General features: G+C 40.0%; 2 protein-coding genes across 7 annotated transcripts in view; one reads left to right on the top strand and one right to left on the bottom strand.

Moving 5' to 3' along the window:
- Positions 1–10: 10 nt before the first annotated feature.
- On the top strand, positions 11–16113 carry LOC306823886 (grainyhead-like protein 2 homolog). 3 transcript variants are annotated; one of them, XM_079343779.1, is made up of 16 exons: positions 11–100; positions 707–773; positions 1436–1625; positions 1732–2169; positions 2256–2311; positions 2760–3018; positions 3199–3310; positions 4662–4756; positions 11414–11572; positions 11714–11771; positions 12031–12173; positions 12300–12337; positions 13184–13275; positions 14336–14421; positions 14589–14653; positions 15182–16113. In XM_079343779.1, the coding sequence occupies exons 2-16, from the start codon at positions 760–762 to the stop codon at positions 15294–15296; spliced, it is 1920 nt and encodes a 639-aa protein (XP_079199905.1). In that variant the 5' UTR covers positions 11–100; positions 707–759; the 3' UTR covers positions 15297–16113. The 3 variants fall into 3 exon arrangements, with proteins under 3 accessions (XP_079199905.1, XP_079199904.1, XP_079199906.1); XM_079343778.1 differs by having other exon boundaries at positions 16–100; positions 243–773; XM_079343780.1 differs by lacking the exon at positions 11–100 and having other exon boundaries at positions 115–773; positions 2760–2916.
- Positions 16114–16854: 741 nt separating this feature from the next.
- ncalda (neurocalcin delta a) overlaps positions 16855–23754 on the bottom strand; it is an 81325-nt gene continuing 74425 nt past the window's right edge. For all 4 annotated transcript variants that reach the window (XM_079342863.1, XM_079342860.1, XM_079342861.1 and 1 more), the window contains 3 exons: positions 21339–21444; positions 20020–20139; positions 16855–19034 (listed from right to left, as the gene is read on the bottom strand). In XM_079342863.1, coding sequence (XP_079198989.1) covers positions 20042–20139; positions 21339–21444 — 204 coding nt within the window. In that variant the 3' untranslated portion in view covers positions 16855–19034; positions 20020–20041. The remainder of the gene's footprint in view (positions 19035–20019; positions 20140–21338; positions 21445–23754) is intronic.

Below are 23754 nucleotides of genomic sequence, written 5' to 3'. Positions count from 1 at the left end.
GTGTCAGAAAGTTAACTGTTCTTGTGATTGCAGACCGAAGTCACGTCCGTGTAGTTCACTCTGTTCTCAGGAATAGTTCACAAGCTGTTTAAATCTCAGGGTAGGTTATGTGTTGACATAGCCTTTAGGCCGACGTCTATATTAGGCGCTCGGTCCTCTGATTTCATTGTTTTGTCAGATACTTTTGATCGTATACTCAATCTTATCATCTTCATTGTTGTTTTGGTTTTTCGTTTTTCCAGTAAAAATTCTACAAATAGCTAGTTGGTCTTAGGACTAAGTGGGAATATTGTATTGGCATATGAAAATAAAAATAAAAGCGGCGCGTCCACTGATTTGAGGTCATGCTCTTTTCCTTTTTAATCAGCAGTGGGAGTAGTCTACATCTGCTCCACCTGTGTACAGTCGTTTAACCAATAAGCGAAGCAGCTTTAGCCGTCTTCTTTATTCTACATTTTTAGATGCTGCAGTAGGTCCTGTTCTACCCATCTCTGAGTTCAACAACTTCTCTCAAGTAGACAGAAACGTAGTGTTTAATGTGGTCTGCGTAAAGTCACTTAATCTGACAGCAAAGACATTTGCATGTTTTTATTAGACAATATCACGGATCATTTCATTGGCTGTCTTGACTGAGAAGCTAGATAAAGCCAGCCTTTTATACGCCTACCTTTTAAATCCCCGACACAAACCTACCTGCACCAACTAGAAAGTCCAGTTTCTCAAGGAAGAAGAAGAAAACATCAGGATCCTAGAGGCAATATGGAGCCGAGCAGGTAAGTGCAAATTTCCATGAGTGATAACGTTTACCAGTTTTACTCACGCTTTTATCATAGCTATAACTATTAATGATTTCTTTGGCTCTTTATGTAACGTCGCTTATATTTTATTAATCAGTGAAATATTTTCTTTAATTTCTTTCTTTCACAAATATCTGAATGTAAATAAATGCACCAGCAACTCATTTTATCATAGAAACCTTGAGGCACAAACATATTTTAAAATGTATCTTGCCTGTGATCAGTATGAATAAAAAATTGGCATGATTGTTTTGACAGCTATCATAACTGCATTATTTGGCATGCAATTTTTATGATAAGAAACAACAACAAATATTGGTTGAGTTATTTATTTGTGTCTGTGCTATAAAACATTTTTTCACACATGATTTCTTGTCAGCCATTATGTCTAAATAAGGAGACACAACTTCTTGCATAACTGAATTTGTACACCAAGTTGTGCAATTGACTTGATGCACAACGTTATTCCTCAGACGTTAACTTCCCATGGGGGAGGTGATTAGACTGAATTCTGGTGAGAAACAGCCTGGGGCACATCTGGTGGCTTGGCAGAGTTGGATTCTGTTAATGACAGATTGACTTTGCAGTTACAACATGGCTTATGTCTCATCCCGATGTCCTGTCTGTCATCCTCTCAGTAAACGGCTGGTGGTGGTGGTACCAAATGAAGTGCTGGTACCCTCCTCTCTCAGAGTGTTCAGCAGCGAGGATGAGGCATGGAGGAGCTACCTGGAGAATCCACTGACAGCTGCCACTAAAGCCATGATGAGCATCAACGGTGATGACGACAGTGCTGCAGCCCTGGGACTGCTGTATGACTACTACAAGGTAAGGAAAGCTTTGCATTACATTCAGAATAATAATGATTGAATCAGAAAAATTCACATGAGAATACTCTGTCGACTCGTATTTTTGTCTTGCTTAATCATGTAAGGTTCCCAAAGAGATGAGACGTGCCCACGGTGGTGGAAAACCCTCAGAATCCTCTGCCATTGGACCTGATAACTGTGGCAGTTTGGAGATACTAGATAACCATCTTCAGGCTCTCAGATCAATGCCTGTAAATCTCTCACTAAACAGCAGCACTGTTACAGAACCTCAGGGCTCCAGGTATGAAACTACTTGTCTCGCACGAGACACTAGAGAAGGTGATGATAAAGGCGGAGGTGCAGCAGCATTGGCTCTGGTCAAGTTAGAGAACTGTGTGTCCATGGGAGTATCCTGTCCTGGAGGTTCCTACAGAGAAGGCTCCAGTGAGCGGTTAAGGATGGTTTATGAACAGAGGCACTATGATTTGCCCCTTCCTGGGTACCTTAAAGATGAGCAGAGAAACACTCCAGAGAGCTTGTATGAAGATGCTGTGGAAGGAGAGGTATATGTCCGAATTTAAAATCCATCAACCTTTTTTTGATCAGATATTGGCCTTTTTTTCACTTCATATTTTGTCATTTCTAACAGATGTACCATGACAGTCCCTCCTCAGGAGTTGAAGAACTCCACTACAGCCAACAAGGGTAGGTTACAAATTCACATACATACATTTTCACTCAATCAATCAAGTTAAAAGAATAAAAGATCTACATTAAAAACCATAATAGAGCATCCTTTAACCTACGATATTCTAAGAATAACTTTACATTATACTATTCCTTTTTGTGTTGAATGGATCACTTAAGGTTAAAACAGATACTACCTCAGCAGGAAACAGACATTGCACAGTTGTAAATAATGTTTTTTTATTTTTTAGTCCTGGATCAATTTACATTTGTTGCAATGTTAAAAGCAGCAGGTTGGTGTTTACGGTAATGAAGGAACATGTCATCCAGTGCAATAGTGTGATTTATTCATTAATTTTTTTAGGATATTAAAGGACAAACGTGGTTTAATCTAATGTTAGAGGATAGATACAGTATGTGTTAAGTTTGAGTTAAGTTTTCACAAAACATGTTCATGTATTTACAGTGATAGTTTCCAGTATTGTCTTGAAGCCAGCATGTCACTTCGGCCGCAGCAGGGAGTTGGACCCATGGCCTACCTGAACAGGGGCCAATTCTACCCTTTGACATTGTCGAAAACCTGCTGCACATCGTCCCTACACCAGCCCAAAGGCAAAGTGCGGGTGAGTGGACTAACGCCGTCACACAGGCCTGATGGGAGCCGATCCAGTAGTGAGCAATGCATCATGGGAGGCTCTGAGCTGCAGAACGACAGTATTGTACAGGTGAGGGAGAGGAAATCGTACCTGTAGGGGGGAACAAGAGGCATCAGTTGAGGGTAAAAATGTTATCTAACTTCTGTTTGGCTTGAAGCCTTGCTACTCTTGTATTCATATAATATTTGTTTTTTGAGTTTTTGCCTCATTACACTGTAAATATAGTGTTTTTATGTGCTTTACCTTCAGAGTGTTATCATGGTTGTCTTTGGAGAAGACAAATGCAGAGATGAGCAGCTGAATAATTGGAAATACTGGCACTCCCGGCAGCACACAGCAAAACAGAGAGTTCTGGATATTGGTAAGATGATCCTTGTTATCATCCAGTCTTCACTAACAGGCATGTCTACGAAATTCATGTGAGGAAACGGCTTATAAACTGAACAGATTGGGAATACGTCTAGATAAACTTTATGCTTAAGCTCCACACAACGATTTGGGTAAAAAGACAGTAAACAGATGGCAAACCTGAAATAGGCTCCAGGGCAACCCTTCAGTATATTCTGAGCTGAAACCCGACACAATTTGAATAACTGTCAATGCTCAGTTCCAGCAGAGCACAGCAGAGACGGCCAATGGGTTTGCATTTGCATAGACGTTGACAGGAGAAATAGGTGGGGGCCTGGACTGAGGCCATATCCAGTACGAACAGCAAGAGACACGCCTCAGCCTGTGGTGGAAGAATTCAGTGGAATGAAACCGAGATGTTAGGCACCCTTGTCCATGGCAAGTTCATGCCAGTTCGATGGCCCAATGAAAACATGAGGCAGGTTATAATAACTTTTTCAAACATGGTTTTAAAGGTTTTAGGAATAACAATGGCCTCATGGTAATTTTTAGTCATTGAGAGCTTTGTCAGATTGTGAAACTCTCAGATTTATTTGTTTAAAGTTTAGTGTTTTAATCCCAAATGGGAAGAAGGTGTTCAGTCATTTACAAAAGCAAAGGAAAAAAAATTTGTGTTTCACAGCTAAACTTTTTATTGAATTTTCTTTGAACAAAGAAACTTCTCACACAACCGCAAACTTATTATGTGATACTTTTCAGGGGCTGAACTCAAGGTTTAAAATTGTTGTTCAGCTAAAGTCATATTTACACAAGAGCTCCTGATGTCACTGAGGTCCTGATACTTGCCTTTTGCACAAACTCATAGCAGGAGATTATTAGTTTAGGATGTACTATTTTATCTCAAACTTTTCTGTTTGCCTTAAAAGTCGAGGTGCCGAGGTAGAGTTAACAGGAGGAAGATATATCCCTAATGGTGACTGGGAAAATATCAACTCGGCATGTATGATGGCATCTCTACAATTTAAATGCGATAGTAGAAAGCTGGATATAGATAGAAAGCAATGTAACTCACAATGCACTGCATGTGTTAGAGGTGCTTCAGCTGTTCAATGTAGTTTCACTTTGATTGGCTATGACAGAACAAAAAAGTATCACATAGACATTGATGCATCAGAATGAACAATCCAGTATTGTATTGATTACTATTTCTTTTAAAAGATGGACTTTTACTACAACATAAATACTTCATAGTTCTGTACGTTAACTTAAAAGGGTGACTACATTATTTTGTTGAAATGTTGTGAAGGGTAAAACTACCCACTGCTACCAAGTAAAATTCTCTTCTCTCATCTTCATCTCTGCAGCCGATTACAAAGAGAGTCTTAGCACAATCAGTAATGTGGAGGAAATTGCCTATAATGCTGTCTCCTTCACATGGGATGTGAGTGAAGAACCCAAGGTAAAAAAATCAAAAGATGTATTGTGTGATAATGTGTTTTGTTAAAGTACATGATTGATCCACAAAGGAAGCCATTCAAAAAGTAACGTTTTTTTTTCTTCACCTTCACTTTTAAACCCTCCTTTCAATGTGCTTAGTAATGTTTTTGTTCATTCAAAACGTGTCCCTACTTGTGGGAACGATTGCTCAATGAACCCACAACTTTTTGTCTTGAGGATTCTGTAGCTAGTCATATGAGTGGACTGTGCACGCCCTTGTTTCAGAATAGCTACTGGAATATATGCCCGCTCCATCCCTGCCTCACTCCTTCTCGATAACAGAGGGACAGTATCTAGCTTTGTGTTAGGTCATGTCAGGGATCAAAAAGTTATGCTCCACACATGGCAACATACTCTGAAGGAGCTACTCAGATTTCACCTCTGTAAAAGTTGCCAGTTAGAGACAGACAAATTGCAAACGATGTGTAAAAACACTCACACCCATGGCTCACGCTCAAACCAAGCCTCAGGCTGTGTTTGGCTTCTGAAGTTTTTATGCCTTGGCTCCTATTGGGCTGAAATTTAATGAGAACTTCAAACAGTCTCACTGTGAGAGAGGTAATGCTTGTGGGTTTGTGGATAAATACTTAGTGTTGATTTAAACCTTTACTCCTTTGTGCGATGATGCAGCATCACCTTTGTGTTCACTGTGTATCTTGCTTTACAATTAAGACATCATCAGTAGCGCTCTATACTCTGTATGCATGTAAATTAAAATGTCAACGTTTTTACTGTTCCTCGAGGAGAAGAGCCAAAATTTTGCTGGCATGTCATCTTAAGCCATCTTTGGTCAAATTTGATTTCTTTTATATTTTGTGTAGACCAGACAGTTTCAAAACTAATTCCCATCATCCTCTGATCTACTTTGTATGCTTAGTACTAATAATCAAGAATGCAAACACAGTAAATAAAAGTAATTAAAGACGTAGTTATTATGATTATATTGTTTTCATTGTGATTAAGCTATAATACATTCAACATAATGCAGCAACTTACAGCATATGTTTCTGTATACTTTTGGGTATTGTGCGATTTATAATTTCAGTGATGGGGTGGGTTTTTGTGCTTTTTAATTGGGCAAGTCAGCCTTCATGACCCACTGCAACCATTAAATCAAAGTGCAAAGGGTATTAATGCACTTAAAAAAGTGCATTAATACCAACATTTTCTATTGGATATATAAACTGAAAATCTTTTTAATATCACCAGTGAAGCCTTTTCCTCTTCTTGTCCGACTTTCAGAGCCTGGTGTCCTAAACGTTATGTCTCACACTGGATGAAAAACTTATTCTAAAGCTGATCTTACAGTTAACAGTATTGAATGCTTAAAGATGAAGGGGTTGACGTCTGGTTCTGTTAATTGTATTATGTTAATGGGTGGCTGTCCTACAGTAAACAGATGATCATGCTGCACACAGACAATGCAAAAATCCTGACTAGCCTCCACACAAAATCAGTGTCCCCTAGCAGCAAGGATGGAAACGCTGAAAACAATCCCTCTGTTGATGTGAGGAAATATGTAGGCTCATGTCACTGTTGTCACCTCCCTTTTCGTAACTGTGTTGTGGTTTTGACAAATAATTGGATGTCTAGTTTATGCTGATGGGCTGTTTTACAAAATTGGTATTTTAGTGCAAATGATCAGTTCAGATTTTTTGTTTTGGCATCGCTTCTGCTGTTGCCAGGCAACAATCCCCATCTTCATTGTAATAGTGTGAAGTGTGTTAAAATGGGAGATTAGCTGCTTCCTGCAGTATTACTGTTTTTGTTTTTGTTCGTCAATTGAGGGTGGCACTTCTTATTACTGCCATCTGAACTTCTGTTTTTATAGGAAGGATTTTTGAATTCTCAGAAATGTATTACACATACATTATACACACACAGACACTCATGCACGCACACACAGCCTTGCTAGCAGCATGGAGACCTTTGCTATTGCAGATATTAAACTGAGTGAAGCCAATGGAGGTGTGAATTTGTGGAGGTGTGTCGGAGGCTCATTCGTGCTCTAGGCTTTTTCAGCACGCAGCTCTCACCTCTGCAGGTTCAGACATGATGCTGTGTATGCAGCATAGTGGGAAAATTCTTGTTTTTGAGGGTGGCATCTTTACCGTTAGTTGTCTGTGGTTACCTGTTGCCACAGACAAGACATACCTGTCCGACTTGTTTAACTGGAAACGTTATCAGCAGTTTATGTTGGGTTTAAATGCTTTTGCATTAAAAGAACACAATTGAAAACCATGGGAAACTTTTTACGTCATGTCACTAGAGTCAGTATGTGAGGAAAAGCGCACAAAGTATTGGTTATATTGTGCACTTTTTTTGAAATACTTAAAAGCATTCTGCAATTTGGCTGAGGTGTTGTTACCTCGCTCTAGCTATTAACAGATTCAGATACTTATATACAGATACTTAGCTGCATCATTCAGGGCATTGGAGCAAAGCTTCACATTTCTCTGATCTGCAGCATGGAGTTCTGGAACAATTGTAAAGCATACACGTTTTGAATGAAATAGCTCATTCGTCAGCTTTCATATAAAAAAATGTGGAGTAGTTTTAGGAAATATTCGTGTGACTGAGTGTTACTTTTGCTCTGTGAATTCCACCTGCTGATGTGACTCCTGACCCTGTGACCTTTTACTTAACACTGCAGTTTTAGAGTCAGGTTGAGATTCACCACGGAGCGAGGTGATCCATTTGGTCTGGCTCAGATGAACAACAAATGCTGAGCTGATGGAAGAAAAAAAAAAAAGAGCCAGGACAGTTCTACCTGTTTTGTCAGCTTAATCAGGTGCCCAATCACTAGTTTAGTAAAAGGAAATGAAATGCATGTATTTCCTAGTTTCTGCTACCCTGCTTCATAACCTGTTTGACCTCAGAGTTCCTCCAGACCTGGGGGTCTCACTTATAACCGTTGCATATGCACAAAACTGGGCCTGATACTTGCATACGCCCTTTCCCACACAATGTTTTTTGATCTATTAAAAACAGACAATGTGCGCACATTTCAGGAAACTCTGACCCATGCGTACGTACTGTACATTTTGGAGGCATGGTAAATTGGCAACACGCGGTGAAATGTTGAATTGAAGCCTGCAGAATGTATTGATGTCTCTTCCACATTTTATTTCACAAAATATCAAAGTTACAGAAAGATCCGCGTCATTATAATCATTAAAACCGGCCGTTCATTCTAAAGCACGCATAAGTGAGTAACATATATGACCATATTTAAACGTCAAAAAATACATAAATAAAAGTCTACCACACATATTTAATCAGCACCATATCACCTTCATTAACACGAACGGACTTTACACTAATGACATCACTGATGTAGAAATCGGAATTAAACTAACCCAGAAACCATAGAGCCACCAGTTTAAATGAATATCTTTAAATCTCGAGCATTCATCATCAAGACAGAGACAGTGGACATCTCTGACACGATCATAAGACCTATATATCATCATAATTAGTCACAGAGCAGGAGGAGTTTATCGTGAACATGGTGGCCTACAATTAAAAGTTGTTGATTATTGATCAAACTTTTGATTAATATCCTACAGTGATGAAGACTGCTGGCTGACGTGAGCACTCTGACAATATATAAATGAATCATTGTGGATCCCCTAATCAAACATTGCAGATATACTCCGTGCGTAATGATGAACGGTGCATGTTTTGGCATCGCAGCAATGCGGTGTCACTGTAAATGGTAAATGGACTTGAGCTTGTATAGCGCTTTTCTAGTCTTCCGACTACTCAAAGCGCTTTTACACCTACCCATTCACACCCATTCACACTGATGGGCTGGATATGTGGCCCATCCAGTATCTATACATTCATGCCACATTCATACGCCCCAGACGCAGCAGGGGGAGTAATTTGGGGTTAAGTGTCTTGCCCAAGGACACATCGGACATGTTGCTCGCAGGAGCTGGGGATCGAACCCTCAACCTTCCAATTGAGGGGCGACGACTCTACCAACTGAGACGTTTTACTGTCAGCTTTGTCCTAAATGTGTGACCCTCCTGCTGCAGCAAACTACCGATATGTGCTTTCTAACCTTCCCTTCATTCACTAGTTCCTCCTTTTCTGGATCAGAAAGTGTATTTTCTTCGTCTAAACTTTCGCTTTAGGCGCGATCCAGCGCTGGAAACCTTTGATCAGGCCCCTCGTTTGTATTCATTTCATTCACGAGCTGCTTTGCGTTGACTTTGCGTTGCGTTGTTTATGATTGAATGTGGGCGTGTAGCGGGCGGAACAAGGGGCTAATCTACGAGCGCACATTTCTAGGCGGATCCGGATTTATAAAGGGAACTTTGCGTGAAAGTGAACGGTTTTATAAATCAGAATTATTTTATGTGCACACCATTTCTGGGTTTTTGGCGCACGCACATTTTTAGTATGGATTCTACGCACTGTTTTATAAATGAGACTGCATTCTTCCTACGAAAGAGCATTTTCAGCTACTAATATTGAAGTGTGTAGAAAAGTTTCAAATACAGATGGATGACACTGATCCTGAGGGAAATTAATGAATATAAATATAAATTTATTATGTGAAGGTGTTCAGATCTCAGATGTGTAAATTTGACATTTTTAAACAAGCACAGTACAAATGTTTATTATAGAGATATCAGACTTTTACACACACGCAAACACACACATATGGGCGGCAGTAGCTCAGTCTGTAGGGACTTGGGTTGGGAACCGGAGGGTCGCCGGTTCAAGTCCCGGCACGGACCAAGTCCGGAAACTGGTCTGGTAACTGGAGAGGTGCCAGTCCATTTCACCGAACCCCAAAACTGCTCTGGAGCGCTCGCTGTGGGCAGCCCCCTCACTCTGAGACCTCTCCATTAATGCATGTCACTAGAACCCTGTTTGTGCATGAGTGTGTATCTCGGCCTATGTGTGTGTTAGACAGAGTGTAAAAAAACTGAATTTCCCCTCGTGGGATTAATAAAGTGTAAATTATTATTATAAAAAAATAATATTATACTGGGACACAGGTTGCGCAGTGGCAGCACACGTCCCTATGTATAGAGGCTACAGTCCTCACGTGGGTGGCCTGGGTTCGACTCCAGCCTGTGGCTCCATTTATCTCCAATAAAGGCAAAAAAAAAAAAAAAAATTAAAAAAAGATTATGGGGTCACCGGTGGCGCAGCGGCAGTGCCCGCGATCCCATGTATTGAGGCTCGGTCCTCGCGCAGGCGGCCCAGGTTCACGTCCGGCCTGTGGCCCATTTCCCGCATGTCTCTCCCCACTCTCTCTCCCTGATTTCCGACTCTGTCCACTTCCCTCCCTCTATAATAAAGGCGAAAAATAAATCTTAAAAAAAAAAAAAAAAAAAGATTATACAATATATTGATTAGAAAGCACAGAATGTGAGATTTATACATCGGAACTTTTTATTTCAGTATTCACATACAGCTGTCTTTTCTTATTACTGTTAATGCACTTATGTGTATAGCTGATTAAAGGTCACATATCAACCTCCTTTTCAACAAGTCTGAAGTTTTTTGTTATAAATCAGATCCTGTATTTGATCAAACCTCTAAACCCCTCTATTTCAGCCCTGCTCAGAACAGACTGTTTCCGTGTCTGTAGCTTTAAATGTCAGTGAGCTGTGTTTGACCACGCCCTCTCTGGATATTGTTTTCGGTGGAAAGGCAGACTCAGGCCCCGTTTACATGGAGACGCTGTGACAGAAACGCATCGAAACGACCCCACTTCAGATTCCAAGTACAGACACGGCAGGTCTTCCCTGAGTGAAAACGATGTAGTTCTCACGCCCGGCAGTGGAACTTTACAGCGCGACACTCACCAGTATAACCACTTCCTCCACAACATCCTCTTTAGCAGCTAGTTCTCCCAAGTCTTACCTAAATGCTGCGTATGGTCGCCCTGCGCTTGGGTAAAGGTTGAACAATTTGCCGCAAGTATTCGATGCCCTTTCGGCGGCGACATACACGATGTATCATATCAAGGTTCTGTTTATACAACGCGAATAGCTGCTGAAGCACATAGCACAAGCGAATCCGCCGCCATTGTTGTTTATGTTTGTTCTTGACTACTGCGCATGTCCAAATGTTTGGGGGGAGGTGTGGTGAGGTCATTGCAGCCAGAGAGTTCGCTCCATTTCGTTCACATGGCTGCGATACGCCCCCGTATCAGTTTCGCTCCACTCTGGAGGTCGAATTCAAAAGCTTGCGTTTTCACCCCCGTGAAACACTGACGCCGTGTGAACGAAAGGCCAATCCGATACTCAACTGTTTCGTTTTACTGTCACAGCGTCTCCCGTGTAAACGGGGCCTTAGGCAGAACAAACATCTAGCCGTGGGAGTGTCACCCGCCTGGGGGAGGGGACTGCCATTTGTGATGTCATAAAGGGTTCCTCTCCAAACAGCCTGTTTTTGCACACATTTTCTGAAAAATGGAGGCTGTAATTTGCATCATACATGACCATTAAATGTCCGGTTTATTCGTAATCAAAAAGGCAAGTATGCCTGGCGGGTAGTCTCTGATGTACGATGATTAATCTCTGTCTTTACTAGTTTGAGTCCAAAGATGTTCAAAAATTGACTGTCCTTTTGTCTGACTCTTGTTTTCTAGGTCTTCATCTCTGTGAACTGTCTAAGCACAGACTTCTCCTCACAGAAAGGTGTGAAGGGAATGCCTCTGATAATCCAGATAGACACCTACAGCTACAACAGCTGCAGCAGCAGACCTATTCACAGGGCCTTCGCTGAGATCAAGGTCTTCTGTGACAAGGTGAGGATGGCTTGCTGCCACAGTCTGGCCTGGTCTCGAGCGGACGATTGAGACTTTGTTGAGAAATGGTTTTCTGAGCAGTTTTTTTTTTGTTGCATATTTAGCATTTTCTGTGCTGTGAAACCCTGGTATGTTTTGAAGGGTGCTGAGAGGAAGCTTCGTGATGAGGAGAAGAAGCAGCTCAGAAAGAGGATAAAAGGTAAAAATAGATAATTGTTCTCTCTCTCTTCGTTTGTTATAAAAAGTATTCTAAATATCAAGGCCAGATATATCTAATTAGAACTTGATTTAAAATCCACAAAACAAATTCACCAAGCACTTCTCAGTAAACCATGTAATTGGATAGATGAGCTTAGTGGAAAGCTAAAAGCTTGGCAAACGAAATAGGACCTCATTGGACCTATAAATCAAATTGTTGCTTGGCAACAGATGCTAAATTCCCTCCCTCTCTGGATTAGGGAAAAATGGCAACTCAGGGCCTATTTCTCTTATTAAGAGCTCTGATAGCACGCTGTTAAAAACTGTGATGGACTTGGAATCCCACCAGCCTGTCCTCTTCATTCCTGACGTCCACTTTGGAAACCTGCAGAGAGCTGGGCAGGTGAGGAATCTTTCAATGTTCTCATTGTCAAATACACACACACGTAAACATGAGGGAGAAATAGCCATTCGAGCCATTGTGCATTCTTGCATGGTTCCTCATGTCGAGCTTTGACCCCATTTACAGGTGTTTGCCTTCAAAACTGAGGAGGTTGACAGAGATGGGTGAGTAACAGGCTGTTGTGTACATAGTCTTGATTTCTCTGATCTGTCATTAGTTGCAGGTCTCTTCACTTTGTACTTCTGTTAAATAGCCTAATTAACTTGCCTTTTTAACTCTGTATGTCTGAAATACCAACAAGGGATTGTTAAATATATTATGAACTTTTACTTAATCAGAAACAAAATCCTTGGTAATAAGCAATATTAAAAGCAAAGAATGGATTCATTATGGTGTTTTTACAAGTCCAAAACTCCTGATAATGTTCAGAAATATTTAGGTGTGCTAGGACACATTTTTCACCCTGACTGAATGCAGACTTTTTCCTGCTGTCACCTGAAGTAAATTTTAATGTAAAGTTAGAGTGAGCCACATGATTGACTGAGCAGGCTGGCAATTATACTTAACTGGTGCGATTGTCGTACTCATGATAAAGATGTTTTCTTCTTAGTCTAGCCTGTACGGGCTTTTTCACTTGTTCATTGATGTCAAATTACACCATGAGCATAAAGTCCTTACAGTGCTTATGTAATGATAGCATTAGTGTCGTGTGTATGAAAATTATACTGGTAATAATTCCCACTGTAAATCATACACATCATACAGCTCCTCCATGACAAATTTTGTACATTTTGTGTTTTTTTACATTTCGATTTTTTTTTTTATTATTCTATTTAAGCTCTGTTACAGCAGGAGCACTGTTTAATAGCTTCTCACTATTTTTCGCTTCAGTCCTTTGCTAACTGTTTTGAACCAAAACACCAAGTCAAACCACTTCTATGTGTAAATATATTTGCCAATAATAAACAATTACCCGTTTCTGCTTTTATGGTTTTGTTTGTGTCTGTCAGGAGGGTTGTTGTGAAAAGGGGGTCTAATCCAGCTCAGAAAGATGTGTGTCACCCTCTGCCCAAGAAGCCCAAAGTGGAAGTGGAAAGAAAAGGTGCGTTAAAGAAAATATTCTTCTCTCTCAAGTCTGAACTGTCTCTGGTGATTTGTCTGCCCTTTGGGAAGTGCACAACCAGAGTGTACTTGCATGTTTCAGGTGTACTTTAAGATGTGTCATTGTACACAAATCAGTGTTTTTCTTCAGAGTGGTCCTACTTGGGTTAGCTCAGGTAGTTTCTCTGATAACTTTAAGCTACTGTGAGGAGACTTCAAGTTGTCTCGATTTAGGTACCCCACTGTGGGGCAGGATTTTGTCCTGTACATGTGTTAGTTGTATTTTCTGAGAGAAAATCTTGTCCTTCTTCCTTTGATAAGTCACTTAATGTTAACGTTTGTTGTGAGCAGTAGAAAAGGCTGTTTTTGCTGCGTGGTACATATCACTTTGTGTGACACCTATCCCACAAACATTGTTGTTAGGCCTTCAAAAATACAATGAAGACAAATCAAAATCTTGATGTGGATTATCTCATTTGTTGTTGTGACTTACAAAGAGATCTCTGTTTCCATTTCAGTCTGTTTAATAGCCATATAAAAAAATCCTCACATGAGCTTTATGATAGTTAGAAATTAAAAATAGACAACAAGGATAGGACTTGTAACACTTCAAAGCAGTTGTAAAGTTCAGCCATATCGGGCTGATGTTGTAGCACAAAAAGGGGAAACTATAAAACTATATATATATATATATATATATATATATATATATTTTAAGATTTATCTTTTAGGTTTTTTGTGCCTTAATTGGAGAGACAGGATAGTGGACAGAGATGGAAATCAGGGAAAGAGAGTGGGGATTGACATGCAGGAAAGGAGCCACAGTTTCGCCCATGTTGAGGACTATAGCCTCCATATATGGAACACATGCACTAACCACTGCGCCACCAGCGCCCCCAAACAATAGAATTTATGTATTGAACTACCAATTGAGTAAAATCTGAGTTGGAATACACCCCTACATTGTAAATTTGACTTTTCTTTTAAGTTTGAAGTTATTGTGTGAGGACATGAATGACTGACTTATTTCTTTTCATCTTGTCTATTCATTGCCTCATCAGTTTTGCTTTATGTGCGAAGGGAGTGTGATGACGTGTTTGATGCCTTAATGCTGCACACCCCAACCCTCAGGGCATTAATGGAGGCCGTAAGTAGTGTTGTTATTGCCGCTTAAGGCTGAATCATTTGACTATCACATTGCCTCCTTGATGAAGGATTTATTAGTCAACCCCAGATATTAAACAGTTATTTGTACATTTTTTAAATGAATGACATACAAAGGGCTACATTGCTCTGACACCGTTTGTTTTACAGATCTCAGAAAAATATGCACTGCCTGTTGACAAAATTGACAAAGTTTACAAAAAGAGCAAAAAAGGGTGAGTATGCAAAACTTTTGAAGACCTCAGCTTTCAGCTTTTAGTGGCATACGCCTCCTTGTGAGGCCATACATATGCACTTAGGTTTAATCTTACAATGATGTTTAGTAAGTGATGCATCATTTGTGGTTGCTGTTTTTGTTCAGCTTGTTAGTATTTTAATATTTGTGTATTAAGCTAAGATTCTGAGATGTTTTACTGTATAATGAAAACAAGTCCAGGATCAGTGAAGTCAGTGCATTAAAAATGTCAATCTATTAAAGCACCACTGGATGTATTGAAATGTTAGTTTTTTTCTCTCAGTCTAACCAATAGTAGATGAGCCATTTCTGTCAAAACTTCACTGTGGTGACCTATGCAGGTGTCATCCTCTGAGGATTCAATAGAAGAGTCGGAGGAATATATGAGACTCTGATACAGATTTTTAGGGAAAACAATGTTGTTTGTTGAACATTAGTTAAAAACAAGCATGCTTTGTGCCTTGAATAAACCAGATACTTGTTGTGTCTCTTCCTGGGTCTCCCTCAGGGTCCTGGTGAACATGGATGACAATATCATCCAGCACTACTCCAACGAGGACACCTTCACCCTGACCATCGAGAACTCAACAGACTCCTTGCGTATCACTCTGTCAGAAATCTGATGGTTGTTTGTCAAAGCACTGCTTCTTTTATCCATCACCATGTTGTCTAACAGAAGTGAATACCAGTGGGTGTGGCTTTCCATTTGACAGTGTAGAAATTGTGGACCTTATCATATGACAGTACCAAAATGTGATCCACATGAGTCATGGTTTTTCGTTTTTACCTTACACTCTTCATTGGCTGAAGGATGACTTTATCAGTGAACGTCACCCAACGGCGATAGTAATGCACCTCTTAATACTTGGTGTGCGAGAAACCGAAGAGAGTAGTTTATTTCAGTCACAATGACATGAAGCACTCAGCCAGTTTGCAAGAAGAAGACAAAGTTGTGTGCAGTATGGCTATATTGGATTTGCAGAATGGAGGGAATACTGTGAGCTTCCTCTGTTTCTTCTGCCATGCGTTCTCTTATTTCTTCTCGTGGATGACAGATTGAAGTGTACTTGGTCTGATGTGTAAAAGGTTTTCACTTTGAAGTCCATACAACATGCTTTGATGACGCTCACAGTTATTTTTTTATGTTTTCAGTAATGTATTATATGTCGGTTGTCATTGGAGCTCCTTTGTCCGATCACTCTTTTCCTCTACACACCTCTGTATTCTGCATTAGCTTCATTCACCATGATGTACAGTTTTATAAATGTGTTTTTAAATATCGTTTTATACGAAGTCCCTTGTCTTCACCGAGTGGTTGTACTTTTAACTTGTTTTGCATTCTAAGGGTGATCATGCGTTTTTTAAATTTGCTTGATATCTTCCTGTAAGATACCATTTGGTTCTATAAATAAAAAACTTGAATTGGTTTGACTGATTCCACCTAGTCGTCAATGTCGGTTTATCTAATGCTTTGTTAATGAACATAGGTTATCTTCTGAGTCTTATTTTTTTCTTTATTTTTGTTTAAGTTCCTTGTATGTGTAAATGTACTTGGCAATAAAACCCGATTCTGATAGTATAAAGCGCCTCTCTGTAATTTATTTTATTTGAAGAATCAAATAATATAAATTATGCATATTCTTGGGCGCTTCAGTTTTAGAGTTTTATTTCGTGCAGTGCATGAGCATACCAAACTCAACTGAAGAAACTCCAGACAGAGCTCCACAGTTTGGGAATCTATTATGAAAGGTCCATCAAAATAGTGAATGTTTCATAAAACTCAATTTTTGAAAAAGTAAGGATGTTTTGTAAAATGAAAAAATACGGGACAATTTGCAAAACAATGAACCTTCATATTTGAGCGTGAATCGCATAAAGAAAATTCTGCTGGAGGCTTCTGCCTCTTCAAAGGAAATGTGTCCTCCACCACAGTAACTTGGTACACGTTTCCAAGTATTTAACTTCTGGTGCATTTTATTGGAGGACATATTTTTGGGCTCATGGCCTTTATTTGATAGGTGGATACGCATGCATTGTTAGAGCGCTGTTAGAGTGTTTTAACGCATGCAGGAATGGAGCCAAAGGCTGGACTTGAAGATCGGTTCTCTTTCTAAAATGTCTTGAGATCGGTGCTACACAAATCAAGATTAATGCATCGATTAAGCAGACAACACATCAATGTTTGCACACAATAAATTGTAAATTTAATTCTTGCCTTTTAAAATGGACCAAAAACAGGATTCTGTGTTCCGAAACTGCCGTCACTAAATACAGGATACCATACAAAACCTACAAAATGCAACAATAACAAACATTTTGTCCAACAAATAACAATTGTACAGTATAAATGTATACAATACTGTCTTTAATTTGGCACTTGACCACAATATGCTATTTTGGGTTCAAACAGAAATGTTACACCTGAAGGAGCCTTTAAAAAAAAAGAAAGAAAAAAAAAGAAAAAAAAGACTAAAGTCATTAAAATACATTAAAAGCAACACAATGTGACTGTATCACTGCAGTAGTTGTTCTGGGTTTGTTCATCTGCATCTTTCTTTTCCTTCTTCACAAAAAACTAAACAGCAGTTGTTTGAAAACAAAACAAAACAAAAGAAAAACATTCAAAACTTTTATAGTAGGAAAACAATAAGTGAAACAGCTTCGAGGGCTCAGGTACATTCAGACGAGGCTCACATCAGTGCTGCTGGAACTTTGTCTCTTCTCTCTTTGTTTTCAAATGAATATTCAAAAGAGGGAGGGAAAAGTGTCAATCACGACATTTTTGAGTTATTTGATTCATTTTATTTAGACAACAGCACTTCCACTGGTGTGTGTCATGAGCACGTCATGTTGTTAATACTGTAAACTGTACTGTAAAGTGTACTCAGCATCTTGTCTAAAGGATTGAATCATCTCTGAGTACTCTGATATCGTCAGATACAACTGATGTGGAATCACTTGACTTAAACAGCATCCTCTTTAAAACAGTGTGTCTCTATGTGTCGAGGTTGTTGTGCATTGTGGTGCTCCGAAAGCTCCTCTTCTCACATGAACCCCAAGTTTGATCGGCTTTGGCAGTCCATACGCTGCAGTAACACTGACATCTGGCAGCACCGACGATGAAAACACAAACATACAGAAGCAGGCACGGAGCCGGATTTTTTTTACTGGCCGAATAGCTACTGATATCCATAAAAAATACACAACATGCGAATAAGTCACATGCATACGTGTTGTTCATTCGGCTCACCTCCGCAGCCAACTGCTCACGACTGAATCTACATGCGGCATTTAAAAAACATCGAAAAGTGAAGTTTGAAGAAGTTTTTCTGTGGAAACGATTCCCATGCTTGACATTCTGCAAAAGCAATAAACAAACATTCTTTTAATTATTTAACATTTCTAATGGACTGACTTATCTGGACTTTTGCTTTACAAATTTAGGTGCACTTTAATATATCTACATTGTACTCAAAGACTTTACAGACTAGTATTTTATCCTTTCTTATCTGGAGCGCAGTAACACACCGCCACTCTGAAACTCTCGGTCAGGCTCTTAATGGTGTAAAAAAAACAAAAAACTGCCGGATAAAAAGATGTTTTTCATCTTTTATGACGTCAGAGATATTATACAAAATCTAATGACAGGTAAGGGGCGCATATATGCATAGAAGCATGATATTGCGTTTGTATGTTAATTTTTTTTCCCTCAGCACAAAATAAGAAACAATGTCTATCAAGGTTGCAAAATACACAAACACACAAACATTCTCATAGTAGAAAAAAGTAAACTAAAAGCAGTACTTGCTCTGACTAAAGGACAAACTTCACAAGTCCTCTCTGTAGATGACTTCTCACCTACAGTAAGAGCTGTTATTTAATACCATCATCTCTCTGGCTCTCTCTCCTTGTCTCATGCACACACTCTGTCTATGATACACACACGAGTGACAGAGGGTCTGTGTGGCCCCAGCTGGAGCCCTGAATGGCACAGAGAGCCACACAATGACACTGATACAGACACTCCAGTTTATACTGTATATACAACCTACTGTTGTCATTCATTGTCTTCTGACAGGCCTACAGGAGAACTGAGGGATCGTGGTCGACTTAAATCTGCAGATTTTTGAGAACCGTTTGAGGGTTCAGGAAGGTCAGGGTTCGGGTTCAGTCTTTAGGGGTTTTGAGAGGGCTTGGATAAATATCTCAGGCGTGTTATCTGGAACATGTGGCTCCTTTACTCATCTTTGAAGTCCTCAGTGCATATTGAAGGCCTTTCATCTTCATCAGCTTGTCATTCTTCATCAACAGTCTGCTCCTTAGTGGAGAGTTCAGGGCTTTTAGAGTCACCCACAGAAGCACTGTGAAGAGACGCACACAGGTTAGAACTCAGCTGTGCACTTATGTGGAAACGTATATGGACAAAACAAAACTCACACTTTGATTCTCATCGAATCACATTTGAATTCAGACGACATTTGTCACGTTTTGAACGATACAATGTTGTTAATTTCATACATTTGGGAAATATTCAAAAGTTGTCTGTGCTGAGTGACATATAATGAAACTAAAGGGATATCTTACACATGAACTAGAACCCGTAACATGTTGAAACGCAGCTGGATTCAGTCTGATATTAATCAGGAGAATGAATAGAATTTTAAAAAGGTTGCCACATCCAAAATACAGGTACGATTGAGTGACATTAAAAACAGAGGTCTCCTGTCCTCTATGATTAAACGTCACAAACATCCAACATGGCAAACAGTTCAAACCTACATTAAGTTTAATCACTACAACATCTCTTGTGCTGCTTTCATGTTTCCATCTTGTGGATTTTGTGAGAATTGACCTCCCGTTATAAAATAAAGTATAACATCTTGACATCACGAGGCATTGAGTAAGCTTTAAGTCTCTGACTGAGAGGCAGCACAGCTGACATTTGAAGAGAATATTACAGGAGGTGCCTGCAAAGACGGCGCATCTGATACAGACAAATCCTACACATGTGGGCTTTAAATGTAAGACGCTTCTTCAGAGCACCAGCTCCTTCCAGAGCTTCTCCAAAATAACAGACCACCTCCCACAAAGTCTCTAATATCAGTCCTCGAACAGTCACAAAGCCAGTGACAGCCCACATCCTGCGCGTTGCTCACAATCTCTGAATAGCTTCAGAGCATTCCTGAGGCGCATCCTCCGCTTTCCTGCTATCAGCTCTTTCTCAACCTTACACCAGCAAAGCTTGTAACACCTTCCTGTTTTTCTTTTTTTTTTTTAAAGTGTAAGTGTACAGAAGCTTTTACTGTAAGTTGTACTGTGGGTGCAAATGTTGAATATGATCCTTACAGGTTGAGCTGATGCCTCAGGTTTAGAACTGTCCAGCACTGCTGGGGTCACACTGCAACAGGCGGACGATGGAGGGGTCGCTCTTTGCCCCCTTGATGAACTCCTCCAGGGACAGCTTGCCTTGAACACAAAACACAATACCAACATTAGGAGAGAATGCACTGAAACATTATTTATTTGTAATAGCACCACAGAGAATCAAGGTACAGTGGAGGGACTCAGAGGATAACCCACTTTATGTATGAAGATATAGGAATAGCATTAATTTGGACTGACTGGAAAATGCTAGTTTTTACAACTAGCTATCGTAGTAAGACTTTTAAAATGCATCATACTTTACATGTTTGGGAAAATGTTTTCCTCTCATTGTCGATCCCTTCATTCCTAAACTACAGCGCTCTAACAATGTTCCACTTTACACCAGCAGGTGGCAGTGTTGAGAAGGCTCTTGTTTCTTCTTTATAGAAGAGGTATTCAACATGCTGCCAAAGCTACTCACTCCACCTGATTCTTTGAAGAAAAAAGCAAATGAAGACCACTCGGAACCCACCCCCCCCCCCCCCCCTCCTTTTTTGTTCTGCTTTTTCCTTTTTCTCTCGGTTCCTCTTCCCTCTCCTTCTCGCCCTCTCTCCACGAGCCCTTTACTCTCGAATTGTATCATCTCCTCCTTCCACTCAGTACGCTTTTCATCACTCTATTTTCATCTTTCCGTTCCTCTCGTCTCGTTTCTGCGTCTCCTTTGCCACTGAATTACCTCTGGAGTGTTCCTGCAGTACGAATTTGTTCTCTGAGTAAGTACAGTAGAATTTTTACAGCATCAGATCAGTGTGTTGTGTATGACAAGCATCTCGGGTCAGGTGTGCTTTTTGTCATCGATGGGGGCTGGAGGGCTCTGCAAGTGCATCTGTAGTGGACAATGACAACAGCTGCTGGCAAGCCAGGTGGCAGGGACACGTTGTAACTGCCAGTTATGTTCCTTTGAACTGAATACTGTGGGTCCAATAAACTCAAGTATCAGGTTTTTATTGGTTTGCTTTCTTGGCAGAGAAGAAAGTCATTTGGTATGTCAACTCAGGTCACATGGTAAAATCATAAACATGGCAGCTCTTTGATTCTGCCATGCAAAATCGAAGAGTTTTTTTTTTTTTTTGGGGGGGGGGGGGGAACTATTGAGTATTGAGGCCAGGCAGGTACACTGCACCTGTTTGTGACTGAACAGTCATCTAAATATTAGAAGTCTGTTTTCTTAACCTTGAATTTGTTGTTTAAACTACGTGACACAAACCACACTTCTAACACGGTACACAAGGTCATCCTACCGTCCCTGTTGGTGTCCATCTGCCTGAAGATCTTCTCTGTTCTCTTCTCAGGCGTCGACTCGTCCTCGGGCATCTTCATCACAGAGGACACCATCTTATAGATTGCCTAAGAAAGGGACACAAGTGAGGTCAGTTAATTAATAGTTAATGCACAGATCTGTTTGAATGAGATCTACATGGAATGTATGTTTTTTAACGTCGTTTGCTCTGAACTTGGCTGATTTGCCTTTTCTAGCTTCCAACACATTGCAAGTGAATCTTTATGTCAGTGTTGTCACAATTACAAGAATGTTAACTTATATATGATGCTGGTAAAATCGAAACAATATCGATATCTGTTCCAGTACCACGAGAACACAAATAGAAGTCCTCGGATTCTACTTTTGTTTTAATGAGCAAATGTTGAAGACAAACTCCTGCACGCTGTCACACCTGTGCACAAAGTCTTAACTACACAAACCTGTTTGAGCGCTGTCTTCCTTAGCAGGCTAACGTACGACTGAAGATGTGCAGTGCTCTTTGTGGTAGTCTAGATCGTTAAAATAACGGAGTTTGCATCGTTTTAAAATGTATGTTTTAAAAAGTATTCAAGTATCTTTCTATACTGAATAAAAGAAGTCTTTTCTTACACTTTTACTCCAACACTGACAGATCATACATCTCTAGACTTCCTGTTTGCATGAAGGTTATCGTGGTGATTACAGTAAAATGAAACTTAAGACTGATGATTTCTTTTTACCTGGACTTAAAATGTATCTACCATATTATAAAACAAAAGAAAAAGTCTTGATGAAGAAAGCAGTTTTAATACATTAACTTGAGCAGGAATATGTGTGCTCTATTTTTTACCAAATCTTAAAAGTTAATAAAGAACTATGTGATTTCCACCGCCGTGTCAAGATCTATACACATGCTTTTAGTCCTAAAGCTGCAGCTACACATGAAACCAGGTTTATAATGTACACACCTGACGTCGACACAATGAGCATTTGTTCTCTTAGCTGGTCCTTCCCATCACGTGAACATTTACTCAGGAAGGCTGCGTACAGAAACTATCATCATTTATCATGTATGCCTTCAAGAACTCCAGAGACGAGTTTACCACAGACTGGCTCTTGTGTAACATGCCCGTGGGATTTTGAATTTCCTGTTATGAGCATATTAGAGGCTTTTTCTCAGGTGAGTCAATATAGAGCATACTCACAAAGCTTACAACCATTCAGATCAGGATGTTTGCAACACTTCACTGTTTTGTGATTGCATTTTGTCTTTTGTACGCATGTTTGTCTTCACCAGTCTTTATAGATGTATATCAGTGTTTCTCCTCTGCTCTTTGTTGCCTCGCAGGCGGTTTGAGAGTAAACAGTGAAAACACAGCCCACTCTCTGTTTCTAATAAGGAGGCTGATTTGAGGGGAATGGGAGCTGACATGTGAACAGAGGAGAGCTGATTGTGATTACAGTGAGTGCACTGAAGGCTTTAAATAGGTGCTGGTTATGCTTTCTGTTCTGCAGTAACAGGGCGGCTCAGCTCTGGGGTCACTGTAGCTCGAGTACAAGAGGCATCTACGGTTATTATCAGCCATCATTTTAGTTTGGAGAACGGTCTGTTATTAATCAAAGTACGTCACAGCACTGGGTGTGAAGAACATTTAGCAAACATTAGGTGTTAGGGATTTAGCTTTTGACCAAATCCAGGCAGGCCAGTTAAAAACACGTCTGAACCCCTAAATCATGAGCAAAAAGTAAACACTGAAATGATCAGAGACAAGAGACATCATTTTTCAGACCATGATTATTTCATCATGTGTTGCTTTGAAGCTCCGCTGTGTCCAAAGAATCTTAAGAACATGTGGATGGGCTGTGCTGGTGGCACAGTAGTTAGTGTGGGTTTCCCATGTACAGAGGTTATAGTCCTCCAAACTGGTAGACTAACCTGTCGCTTCTTTCCCTCTCTTTTTATTTTATTTCAGGCTTTATCACTTATCCTATCTCTACAATAAAGGTACAACATGTTTGACTGTATACACAACAATGTAGACAATTTAGTGTTTTTAGAAACATTGATTCAAAGAAGCGTTTAGAGATGTACCTGAGCCTACTAAATGCTCAAACATCAGGACCAGAGTTACAAGTCTCTTAAAGGGGCTATAGGTAACTTTCTCACATTATTTGATTGTTTTATCGCCCATTAATAAGAGAACGGTTAACTGATGTTAAAAATGAGACATTCACTGTCTACTTTTTATTTTTTGATGAACCCGGGTTCGACTTTCCGCGAAAGCTGCAGGAAGTGACGCTCTATGCGTGTTCTCCACGTCCTCACACAGTTCTACTTACAGAGAGCAACAGTTGTGGAACCAAGATGGGATCTGTACAAAAAACCGACCGGCCTCTCACACGACACAGAGTGAACT

The sequence above is a fragment of the Symphodus melops genome (assembly GCF_947650265.1).
Source record: "Symphodus melops genome assembly, chromosome: 5".
Taxonomy (NCBI): Eukaryota; Metazoa; Chordata; class Actinopteri; order Labriformes; family Labridae; genus Symphodus; species Symphodus melops.
Note: the sequence above shows the minus strand (reverse complement) of the source record. Positions and strands in the feature narration are given on the sequence as shown.

Bases quoted from the DNA above. Each gene is read 5' to 3' on its own strand.
- LOC306823886 (XM_079343779.1), top strand. The intron at 3,019-3,198 runs GTGAGGGAGAGG...CTTTACCTTCAG, and splicing joins AGAACGACAGTATTGTACAG to AGTGTTATCATGGTTGTCTT. The intron at 3,311-4,661 runs GTAAGATGATCC...TCATCTCTGCAG, and splicing joins ACAGAGAGTTCTGGATATTG to CCGATTACAAAGAGAGTCTT.